Source organism: Antechinus flavipes, chromosome 1 (genome assembly GCF_016432865.1).
Source record: "Antechinus flavipes isolate AdamAnt ecotype Samford, QLD, Australia chromosome 1, AdamAnt_v2, whole genome shotgun sequence".
Taxonomy (NCBI): domain Eukaryota; kingdom Metazoa; phylum Chordata; class Mammalia; order Dasyuromorphia; family Dasyuridae; genus Antechinus; species Antechinus flavipes.
In genome coordinates, this window is record NC_067398.1 from 53,336,118 (window position 1) to 53,348,522 (window position 12,405).

The following is a 12,405-nucleotide window of genomic DNA, read 5'->3' on the forward strand; positions in this document are numbered from 1 at the left end:
GTTGTTCAATTTTCAGCCTGAGAATTTACTCCTCGAAAACTACACATCAGGGATTGGCATATTGCTTTATTGATTGTCTAGACTTAAGAAAGCAGTGAAGAAAATGTTAATAATTCAGACTAAACCAAAAAGTTTAATTTTTTTTTAAAACCAGCTGTGTTGTTAAATATTTATCAGCACACTCCTGGCACATGAGCTCCCTGGGGTTCAAATCCTGCATCTGACACTTACTGTGTGACACTTGATAAGTCACTTAATGCCTTTGATCCCCACATCACTTTTCTATAAAATACAGACAAGAAATACATGCACTCCTTTTCAGAGTCCTGGGGAAGAAAGCTCTCTGAAATCTTACTGCATTATGGAATATGAATGATTATTGTGAATCATTATTATTCTCCTGTGCTCCTCTGGCTACTGTGTGTACTCTTTTTCTAGGATCCCTCCCTTCTTCTCTTCTCCCCATTCCTCTCCCCTGCATGGAGCATCCGGGCTGAGCCTGGGCACACGGAGGTCCTCCTGTAATTACTTGTTGATGGACTGATTTTATCTTTCGGGGACTGGGAGGTATTGGGATCTGTTTCTCAGCACCCCAGCCGACTGGCTGGAGGAGGAAGGGAAGAATGTGCCGGAGAATGAAGATTACACACCAATTGAGATAAACTGATGTGTAAATCCATCAGCATCTTAGAATGCACTAATAACAAAGGCCTTCCAAGTCTCACATCCCTTTAAATCGCATTAGCACCACTTCCACAGCCAAACCAAACTCCTGCGCAATGATAAACAAATGCTTCCACTCAAAGCTTTCCTTTCTCCCTGCAGTTTTTTAAACCTGGCTTTGTTTCTTTTTTTCCAACCCTCTCTTCTCCTCCTCTTCTTCCATCCACTCCTCTTCCTCTTTTTCCTCCTTTCCTCCTCTCCCTCCTCTTCCTCCCTCTTTTCCTCTCCTCCTCTCTTTCCTCCTCTTCCTCCTTTTCCTCTTCTCTTCTTTTTCCCCTTCCTCCCTCTTCTCCTTCTTTTTCTCCTTTTCTTTCTCCACCTCCCCTTCACCTATCTCCCCCCATGCTACTCCAAATCTTTCTTGTAAAATGCTTTAAGAATAAAGCTGTGTGTGTGTGTAGAGAAAGAGACAGAAAGAGAAAAAGAGAGAGAGAGAGAAAGATAAAGAGAGAGAAAGAAAGAGAGAGAGAGAGAGAGAGAGAGAGAGAGAGAGAGAGAGAGAGAGAGAGAGAGAGAGAGAGAGAGAGAGAGAGAGAGAGAGAAGCTATCATTAGTAGGTCCAGTCTTGGGTAAAATTGCAAAGCTAGAAGCTTTTCCAGGTTTCTCCATATACATTTCTAGATCCCACTCTGGTAAAGCCAGATGCCCATGACTACTCAGGCTCCCCTCACTGCATGATATTCCATCCACATAGTATCGGAGAAATGTAGATTTAATGATAATAATAAGAAGAATGAGAATATGAAACATTCATTTACGATTTGTATCATCATCTCATTTGATCCTCACAATACCCAGTGATATCAGTGCTGTTATTATTTCTATTTTACAGATGAAGAAACTGAGACTGAGAGAAGTTAAATGACTTAGGAAGTATCTGAGGCAGGATCTGAACTCAGATCTTCCTCTTGATTTAACTCCAAGTTTAAGGGAACTTAGAGAGTGATCATGTGTGAACCTTATTCAGTCTCAGTTTCCTCATCTATAAAATAAGGGTTGGACTAGGGGACCTTTGAGGTTCCTTACATCTCCAGATCTACAGCGAGTTCCTCATTTTACAAATGAGCAAACTAAAACTGAAAGATATAAAAACAAACAAAACAAAAAGGAAAGTTATTAAAAAGTTATAGATGGTCACAAAGGAAGAAGGCATCAGAGACAGAATTTGAACTCAGGTCTTAACTATAGCCCAACACTCCATCAAACAGTTCAATTTGTCTCTTCCAGATATATCCTATTCTTTCTTTCCATTCTGTTTCCCATCCCCCCAGCACTCTGACAGGTGATTGAATTCTAGGATGGACTGCCTTTCCAGAAGGCTTTAGCCCATCATGGACTATCTGTCCCAAGTAGCATAATTGCTTTTGTATGACACCTTTAGTGCCTTCACTGAAAGGAATGATTAAGGTGGGAAGCTTTAGACAGCTGGCAGGGGAGAGTTTTTTGAATAAGAAATGTATTTTGTTATCCTTCAAACCCATGTCACATCAAGGCTTGTGACTTCCCCTACATCTATTCCTGAATTTGGCTATTATGGGCAGAGTGGTACCTCCCTGTATGGATTTGAAGATCAGGTTCAAAGCCAGACTCTGTGTCTGTGTGACTTATGATCTGTGTGACTTTCCCTGAGTAACTTCCACTTTTTGGGATACCATTCTCTCCTCCCTAAATGAGGGGCTTAGACTAAGTAGAAGTCGTCTGAGAAGATCTTTAAGGTATTCTTGTTTCTCCCTTCTAGAAAGACAAGATATCCTACCTGCAGAAAGTTTAGGATCTTCCCATTCAATCACATGTATCCCAGCTTCTTAGACTGTGGGTGATTATGGGTCTCATAGCTGAATGTAGGGGTGGCAAAATGATGATTTATTATTAAAATGTTTGGGTTTTATCCCTATTTTGTATACCTATATATCTGGTATCATGAAAAAATTTCTTGGATGAAAACAGGTTGCAAATAGGAAAAGTTTCAGAAGCCCTGATGCACATTTTTATTGCATATTTCTAAGGCGAGAGAGTGGATTGGACGGATTGAGAATAAGAAGGGGGCTTTGCATGGGAGGCTGGGACAACTTGGTTCTGGCCAAACTGGTAAAGCCAAGTCATCTGTGCAAGCTTCCTGATGTGCGATTTCCAGGGTAATGAATTCTGGAGATTGGTGCCTTAAGTCACTCAAACGAAGGACTCTGAGCAAGGTGATCAGTGGGAAGCCCCCAACTCCCCACTGAGCAATTCTCCTAATCCAGGGAGCAGGCTGGAGAGAAAAGCCCTTTGAATTACTAATGATAGGAGAAAATGGGAACTCCTTACTCAAGGTCCTCCACAATATAGTCCAATCTACCCATCCAAACTGACCTGCCACAACCCAACTCTGGAGTCCAGGTCTCTCTGACCTCTAAGTACATTCAAATCAGTGCAACAAGCATTTAGTGAGTGCCTACTGTTTACCGAGCATTGTGTTGGGTGCTGGGGATACTAGAGCAAGAACAAAACACCCTTTTTCTCAAGGAATCTCTGAAATTTGACATGTCATTTCTTTCTCTGGCCCACCTGAGATGCCTAGCCCTCCGTGTAGCTGAATTTGATTTAGTTACTTGGCATAGTGAACAAAGTACTTGATTTAGAATCAGAAAGAGAGCTTGAATCCTGCTTTAGATACTTACTAGGTGACTTTGGATAAATCTCCTAATTTTTTTCTCCTTCCATTTCTCAAATCATCATTTTCTACCTAGATGTTTTCCTCAACTCCAGAAACTCCTCATTCTGCAAGATGAAACCATCTCAGAAATCCATACCTCCTATAGGTGCAGGATTTCATCACTCTTTAGACCAAGTACCCAGTGAGAATAAAAATAGCATCTAACCCACAGCATTGTTATAAAGATCAAATGAGATTGGAGATATGTATATACATTTAATATGAGCACATAGACATACATGCTACTTATTGCTTATCGAACACTGGACAAATTACATAATCTCTGGACTCCTTTTTCCTTATCTATAATACATAAGTATATATATATATAATATATTCTTCTTCGAATATAGATTCTTCTTTGAAAAGCATTTTTATCTTCCTTTGTGCTTAGCACAGGCCTTCACACAAGGAGGTGCTCAGTAGTTACTGAATGATTGATTAATCATTTAGCAGGACAATTCACAACTGTTCTGTTTCAGTTATATATGCATCAGCCTCTCCAGTTCATGTCTGGTCATGTAGCACTCCAGGGGATTCCATTTTTGGCACATAGTGCCTACACATCGGATGGCCACCTTAGGGCTGACTCTCACATACAGCCAAGAAATGATTTTTTTTAACTGCCATCAGAATTAGAATAATTTCTTCTTTGTGAAATGGAGAGACAGACAGAAAGAGAGAAGAGAGATAGAGAGAGAGAGGAGAAATAGAGAGGCAAAGAAATGGAGTGGGGAGAGGGAAGAAAAGAGGAGTAGAGAAGGAGAGAGAGAGAGAGAAAGAGAGACAGAGACAGAGGCAGAGACAGAGAGAGAGACAGAGTAAGACAGACACAAGAGAGAGAGAAAAAGAATGAGACAGCGCGAGGGACAGAGACACAGAGAGATAGAGACAGAGAGAAACAGAGAGACAGAGACACTCACACACACACATACACACACATAGAGAGAGGCAGAGACAGAGGGGAAAAAAGAGTTTATCCCTTAATGTCAGTAGTCTAAGCTGAAATTCAGGCATTTCCCTTATCCTTGTTATTGAAGTGTCTCCTTTTTCAGAAGGACTATGAACAGGGGGGTCTCTTCAGGAGATCCCTTCCTTTTTCTTCCTAAGCATGAAAGTACACCAATAGCATTTAATATATTTGATAGAAAATTTCCCATAACTAGCTTATTATGAGTTGTGGATTTTATACACATTTATGAAATGGAGAGACTGATAGAAAGAATGTCTTTTTTTTTATTTTTTAAGGTATTATTATAAATTTCCAGTGGTTTCAGAGTCATTCCAAGAAGAAGGAAGCTATGCAAACACATATGGATGTTTCTAAATTAAAAAACCCTTTTAACAAACTTGTAGAACAAAAGACCTGGCCTCTGGATTCAGCTGCCAGCTCAGAAGCAAAGGGAGGTGGGTAGGTTGGTGAGAGGGAAAGAGAGAATGACATTTCCCAGCATTCTTAAACAAATCTTCCAGGAGGAAGCTGCAAGTTGCCTGTGGACTTGCTACTCTGCCAGCTTCCCTGTCCAATACTTCATGCTAGACTCTTTTTCTAAAGAACAGACTCAGGACCTTTGGCCATCATCAGCCACGGTCTTTTTTCCTCACTGAGTAATCCCCTTCTTGAGTGAACCCATAATTTCATTTCTGATGATTGTTATTATGAATACTGACTTCTCAAATTTTAGAATTATCCCAAGGTAAAGTTGCTGACTGGAGCCACAATACAATTCAATTTAATACAGTTCAATTTAACTTGATTCAATTCAATGAGAACTTATTGAACAACTATTATTCAGTTCAGTAAATACCTACTGTGTACAAAACACCATACTGGGTAATTTTCTTTTGGAAGAGGATGGATTTCATTGTTTTAGAGAATTTCTGGTGAGTTAGCCCCCACCAGTGGAGACTAGTGACTGTTCTATAATTTAGATTTTAGGGGCACTGAGAGATTAAATGTCCTGCCCTGAGGTACAGAGCCAGTAAGTATAAGAGGAAAGATTTAAATCCAGGTCTTTCTGACTTAGGTTCTTTTTGCCTTGTGGTACCTCTCAAGGAACTAGGAATAAAAACATGAAAAAATGGCATCATCCTTCCTTTAAGGAAGTTATAGACTAAAAGGGAAGAAAGAAGGTGGATACTACAAGCACCCAGCTAATTACAGCATTAGGTAGAATGTAATAGGGTCAAAGGGGAGCCAGGGGAAATGCTATGAGGAATTTGACAGGGAGATGTCTTTTTCATCTAGGGGATGGAGAAGGATATTAGGGAAGGCTTCAAGGAGACAGATGTGGGATTAAGCTTTGAATAAAGTGGCTTCAAACAGAGAGGGAAGTGAAGGAAGAGGAGGCTATTCTAAGTATGAGTGATAGCATATCTATGAAAGAGGCAAGATGTGAGAGGTGGTATTGAGTAGTCCAATTTGGCAGAAACAAAGGATATTTGAAGGGGAATTACAAGAGATATAGGCCACATCCTGAGTGGGGAAGGTCTTGAATGTTAAGGGCAGGATAAGAGGAGTGATGTCATCATTATGGTATATTAGGAAGATTACTCAGACAACAACATCAGTCAGTCCATAAACAATTATTAAGTGCCTACTGTGTATGAGGCATTGTGCCAAGCACTGGGGACACTAAAAGATGTAAAAGACAGTCCCAAGGAACTTACAATCTAATAAAATGTGAAAGATTGAAGAGGAGGTTAACTGGAGGCAGTAAAACTAGTTAGGAGGCTATTAGAACAGTCCAGGCAAAAAGAGGGCTGCTAAGGTGGCACAGAAAGCTAGGCTTGGAGTCAGGAAAACCTGAGTTCAAATTCACTCTTAAGATACTAGCTGTATATATGATGATCAATACTGATAGATGTGGCTCTTCTCAACAATGGGACGATTCAGGCCAGTTCCAATAATCTTGTGATGAGGAGAGCCATTTATATCTAGAAAGAGGACTGTGGGAACTAAGTGTGGATCACAACACAGAATTTTCATTTTTTGTTGTTGTTGTTTGCTTGCATTTTGTTTTCTTTTTCATTTTTTTCTTTTTGATCTGATTCTTCTTGTGTAGCAAGATAATTGTATAAATACGTATGTCTAGATTGGATTTACATATATATATATATATTTACCATGTTTAACAAATATTGGATTACTTGCCATCTAGGGGAGGAGGTAGTGAGAAGGGGGGAACCTGGAACACAAAGTTTTGCAACGATCAAAATTATCCTTGGATGTGTTTTGAAAATAAAAAGCTTCAATAAAAATTTTTTTTAAAAAAGACACTAGCTGTGTGATCTTGGGCAAGTCACTTTAACTGCTCCAGTTTCCTTAGCTATAAAATGAGCTGGACAAAGAAATGGCAAACCAGTCCTGAATCTTAGCCAAGAAAACCCCAAATGGGGTCAGGAACAACAACAAAAACAAGAAGATTTGAGGAAGTGCAGTGGGAAGAGAGAGAAGGAGGCAGATGGAAGAGATGCTTCAAAGATGGTCGATTGTCAAAGATGGTAAGTGCAGAGTGCTAGATTAGGAGTTAGGAGGAGCCGAGTTCCAATCCTGCTTCAGACAATGACCAGTTGTGCGATCCTGATTCAGCTTTAGTTTCCTCTTCTAGAAAATGAAGGAATGGACTCATCGGCTTCCAAAATCCATTCCAGTTGTAAATCTGTGAATCTATGACTTTGAGTTTTTGGGCATCAGTGTTTCTATTAGCAAATATGTCTGTGTGCCTAGTTCTGTGCTAGGTGTTATGAAGCACATTATACTAAGACTGGACAATGCCTTCAAAGAATTCAAAGTTCAGGGTAAGTCAACACAGCAGTGTTGGAAGAATAAAATGGCAGCCAAAAAAAGGTCTTGGGATCCTGGGCTTCATTTAGGGAGGCAGAGTTTCCAGTAGTGACCGGGGGGGAAGCCTCATCCTGCTCTGCCCTGGCTGGAACACATCTCTGAACCAGGACCCGTTCTGGCTGCCACATTTTGAGAAGCTGAGCAATCAGGGCGATGAAGGTTCTTGAGCCATGAATTAAGACTGAAGGAACTGGAAATATTGAGCTTCGAAGAGATGTAGAGGAAAGGGAAACATGAAAGGCAGCTGTCTTCAAGTATTTGACACACTGTCAGAGAAAGGATTATGCTTAGGTTCAGAGGGATAAACTAGGAGCACTTGTTGAAAATTACCAAGAAATTGAGGTTTGATGTCAGGAGAAACTTTCTAACAATTAGAGTATTGCAAGAGTGGAACGGCTTCCTCTGTGGGTAGATGAGGATAGAGAAGTTCCTCTCTAAGGAAGGTTTTTCAGAGGAGTGACTACTTGTTAGGTATATTATAATGGGGATTCTTTTCAGATGTGGCTTGGACTTTTAAGCTGGAAATTCTGTAATTAACTCTATATAAAGGTTCTTATATTTGTGTGTGTATGTGTATCCTAGACTCCTATGACAATCAATCCCAGGAAGCCTCTGGATCCCTTGTCAGGACCATATTTTTAAATGCATAAAATAAAATGCATAGGATTAAAAGGAGCCCACTTACATTGAATCAAGTTATAATGATCAAGAGGCAGTTAGGTGGCACAGTCACCTGAAGTCAGCCCTGAAGTCAGGGGGATCTAAGTTCAAATCTGGTCTCAGACACTTAATACTTCCTAGCTGTGTGACCCTGGGCAAGTCACTTACCCCCAATTGCCTCAGGGGAAAAAATACAATAATCAAGATAGTAAATAAATGAATGAATGAATAAATAAATAAATTGATCAAATTCAGAGTCTGTGAAGTCTGTTCGGGATACTGCACAAGCCATAGGCAGAGCTTGCTTTTTTGAACGCTGCAGTCAATACCACACTACTTGTCCCTTAATTGTCCTTGGAAGCTCCATTCTTGCTTTCGGGTCTTATCTCTTTGTCCAGAAAGTGAATCTCTTGCTCGAAGAATGGATTATATTCTTTTTTTGGGTTACTCTTGGTACCAAGCATAGGCCTGGGTGGACTCAGAGATTCTCAGACCACAACAGGATTATGGAGTCTCAAATACCTGCCCAGGTGAATCCCGGGATCCTCAGGATGGGGGCATAGGGGCTGGGCACAACAGGTGGCCTTCCATAATCATAACAAGGATCACATCTGGTCCCTGCTTGAAGAGTTCTAGGAAGGGAGAACTCCCTCTCTTCTGAGTTAGCCCATGCCACTTTTGGATTGTTAGGCAACATTTCCTGATAGTAAGCCTAGCTTTGTCTCTTTACAACTTCTATCCATTCCTCTTATCCTCTCCTGTCCAAGACCCTTCAAAAACATGAGCTCATCTCTCCTGTGTTTGCCAAATCTTCCCTTCTCCAGTTGCCCCAACAAATCCCTATATGAACCATCTTAGGAGTCTGCTTTGAAACTACCTTGGACAAATCCACTAAATACATTCTTTTTGATTGGCCAATTGATGCACCACTAGGGTGCAGCCAAAGCTCTCCCAGATAGCTTTCCCTTTGGTTTAAAAGGCAGATGACCATTAACACATATTAGCCTGAGCTAAGGTAGGATGTCTTGGAAGGATATTTGGAGCCAGCAGACCTGGCTTTGAGTTCTGTCCTTCACTTTTCAGCTCTGTGATCTCAAGCAAATCACAATTTTTCAGCCTCAGTTTCCTCATCTATAAAACATGTATAATAACAGCTCTACCTCTCAGGGTTATTGCTCTGTATGTGATAGCACATGTAAAGCACTGTGCAAACTTTAAAGTGCTTTACAAATGCTAATTGTTTTAATTATTGTTTTCTATTATTTGAATTCTCTGGTACAAATTTCAACAGCTTAACTTCTTTATTTGTTAAAGGTAGAGGGACTAGTTGTTTGCTAAGGATTCCTCGATTCTTATTGAATTGTTAACTCAAGCCAGAAACAGAAATATGAACTTGTTATCTTATGACTGTGACCCCTGGCAGACCCTCTTCTGAGAACTCCTGCTCCAGCCCTTGGCACCTCCTTCACTATCAAGTTAACAGATGTGCTCAGGCTCTGCTCTGGCACCCTGGGCCAGCTCTACTTTGTTTCTGCAGTCAACATTCTAATTGAGTTTCCTGGGAGGTTCCTCCTGTGGATTTATTGGGCAACGCTGGGGAGTGGGTTTCCTCCTATACCATGTTTGGCCACTGACATTTTTTCCAAAGTTCACACTCCCAACTCTGTGATAGGGACTGAATTGAGAGTCAAAAGATTTTGGTTTTCATCCTGGTTCTGTGATTTGTTATCTGTGTAACTGAGAAATGGTAGGAACCCTTAACCTCTTCTGTATCCTGGACCTTCTTGGCAATTTGCCGAAGACTACAGACTCCTCAGAATAAGCTTTTTAAGTGCTTAAAGCAAAACCCATGGGATCTGAAGGACACCCAAGTATATTGAAATTGTTCTCAAAATATATAAGAAAAACCATGGTCATGGACCATAGAGCAGAGGTTAAAAACCGTTGCTCTATGAATTTTAGTTTTCTCAGCAGTAAAATGCAGGAGGGACCAGATAACTCTCGAGAAGATTCCTCCCAAATCCTGTGATTTCATGGTTAATCTAATGTGATAAATCTATCAATCATTAATTGATAAACATTTTGTTAAGTGCCCATTGTGTGCCAGGCATTGTGATGGGCACTAGAGAGATAGAGAAACAGAAAACAGCCCCTGCTTTCAAAAAACTTAGCTTGATTAAGGAAGGCAAGTCTGTCTGTCTGTCTCCGTGTTTCTGTCTCTCTGTTTCCGTCTCCTTTTCTCTCTCTCTATATGTGTGCAGTATATGTATGTGTATATATACCTCTGTAGCTACATATAGATACAGATACCTAAAACATATATATGAAACTTTTAGTGTCTATATTATTACATACAGAATAAAAACAAAATAAATAAAAATTAGTTCTCTTGGGAGAATCAAGAAAGGATTTGCAAATGAAGTGGTGCTTGACTTTAATCTTAAAGGAAGTAAAGGAGGTAGAGGGGCATTTATTCCAAGAATTTGGTATGGCTGGCACCAAGGCCATTATATATGACCTAGCTCACATGGAGAATGGGCCCATTAGTATTTAACTATATTCTCTCTTCAGTTGTGAGTAATGATAATGATAATAATATAATAAAATTTACATAGCATAGGTTTGCAAATTACAAATATTATCTCATTTGATCCTCACAAGAATCCTGCTGACAAGGCTCAAAACTAAGAAAACTTTTTCCTGCTATGAAGAGTTCCAAGTTACTTTGCTCCCTAATAAAACCTAAGTTTATCAGAAGACAGGATTTCCTGAAATGCCTCAGTGAACATTTGGTCACCATTACCCCTGTATTAATAGAATTCACCTTTGTCTCCTTACCTCTTCTCTACTTCTTATAATACAGTCTAGTAAAAGGGCAATTAGGTTTGGGCAATCAAAGTGATTTACTCACCAGCATTAAGTGTTGCAGCACCTGCCCGTATCTGTGGAAGGAGAGAGAGTCACATTAATTCCCATCCAGTCAGCCAGGGCTGGACTGAGGCTGAGGTGATGTTTTATTTACAAGTTCAAGGCCAGTTGGCCACTGGGACACTCACACTTTCTCCGAAGACAGCAGCTCCTGAGCGATGACATAAGCTCGGGATTGTCCTTCCTTCTGTTGGAGGAAAAACAGGACAAGCAGAAAGAGCTGATGTTAATGAGTAATGGCAGGTGGGATGGGGGATGTAAGTACTGAGTTCACATGTCTACAGGATACTGAAGCAGACTGACATGCTTTCAGCTGGATAAATCCTCCCAAAGGATTATCAACCCAAATTCAGAGTACTCTTTCTAAAATGAATGACAATCATAATTGAGACTAGCATATTCTTCTTTGTTGGAAAGGACAAACTTTGCTCAATATCCCTTGAGGAAGGTTATCATTGGGAATTCACAGAATCTCAGATCTGGAGATCTCGATGTCCATCAACTGCCAATGGTACCTGATCGAGGATCCTTTCAAGGATGTCCTTGACTACTTGTCAAGTGGTCACCAACCTTTTCTTGAAATCCTCCAGTGAGGAGAAATCCATTACTTTCCTGGGCAGCCCTTTTTACACTGGGATTGCTCTAATCGTTAGGAATTTTCTTTACATTGAACTGAAAGCTGGTTCTTCCCCCTTCCCCATCCTACCTTCTAATTGCTCCTACTTTTATTCTCTGAGACCAAGTGGAATAAGTCAGTATAGATTTCTCTATGGTCTTTCATCTCTGTGAAGAGATTTCATGTACCAAGCCCCAGTGATCAAGCTTTCTTTTGACTAATCATCTCCAGTTCATTCCATCAGTCTTTACTTGCTCAAAATCTCCCACTGTCTCACCATCCCTGGGTTTCATTCAAGCTTCTCAATGACCATTATTTTTTTTAAGTGGTTTCCTGACTGGACACAATACAAGAGAATTGGTCTGTTCAAAAGTAAATTATAGCAGAAGCAAAGATGTAGTGCTAGAAGGAACTTTAGAGTTCATCAACAAACATCTATCCAATACTGCATGGTCTTTGCCTTTGAAGAGTTTCCATTCTCATAAAGGAGATGGAAAAAAAATTGTACAGTATAAATGGAAAGTCCAGGAATCTGCTGGCTTAATGGATAGAGCACTGAGCTTAGAGTCAGGGAGATTTGAGTTCAAATCCAGCCTCAGACATTTCCTGGCTGTGACTCTGGGCAAGTGATTTAACCTCTGATTGTATGACCAAAAAGATCCAGTAGAGAAGGAAGTTGTAGACCTTTCCAAAATCTTTGCCAAGAAAACCCCATGAACAGCTGTGGTCTATGAATCTTTGTCTATAGTCCATACCTTCATTTTATAAATGGTGAAAGCCAGGCCAACAAGGGTTAAGAAATTTGCCTAAGTTCCCATATTTAGTGGGACCAGAACCCAGAACCCCTGACTCCAAATTCAGGTCTCTTTCTCCAGCCATGTAAATTGGCAAAATAATATTAATAATAATAGTTGACATTTATATATGGCAATTTAC

At 40.2% G+C, this 12,405-nt stretch overlaps 1 protein-coding gene across 1 annotated transcript in view; it reads right to left on the bottom strand.

Annotated features, from left to right (window-relative positions):
* Positions 1-12,405, bottom strand: part of FGD5 (FYVE, RhoGEF and PH domain containing 5) — a 178,231-nt gene that overhangs the window by 52,547 nt on the left and 113,279 nt on the right. Inside the window, exons 4-5 of the mRNA XM_051982882.1 lie at positions 10,982-11,040; positions 10,837-10,867 (exon numbers count right to left, since the gene is read on the bottom strand). Coding sequence (XP_051838842.1) covers positions 10,837-10,867; positions 10,982-11,040 — 90 coding nt within the window. The remainder of the gene's footprint in view (positions 1-10,836; positions 10,868-10,981; positions 11,041-12,405) is intronic.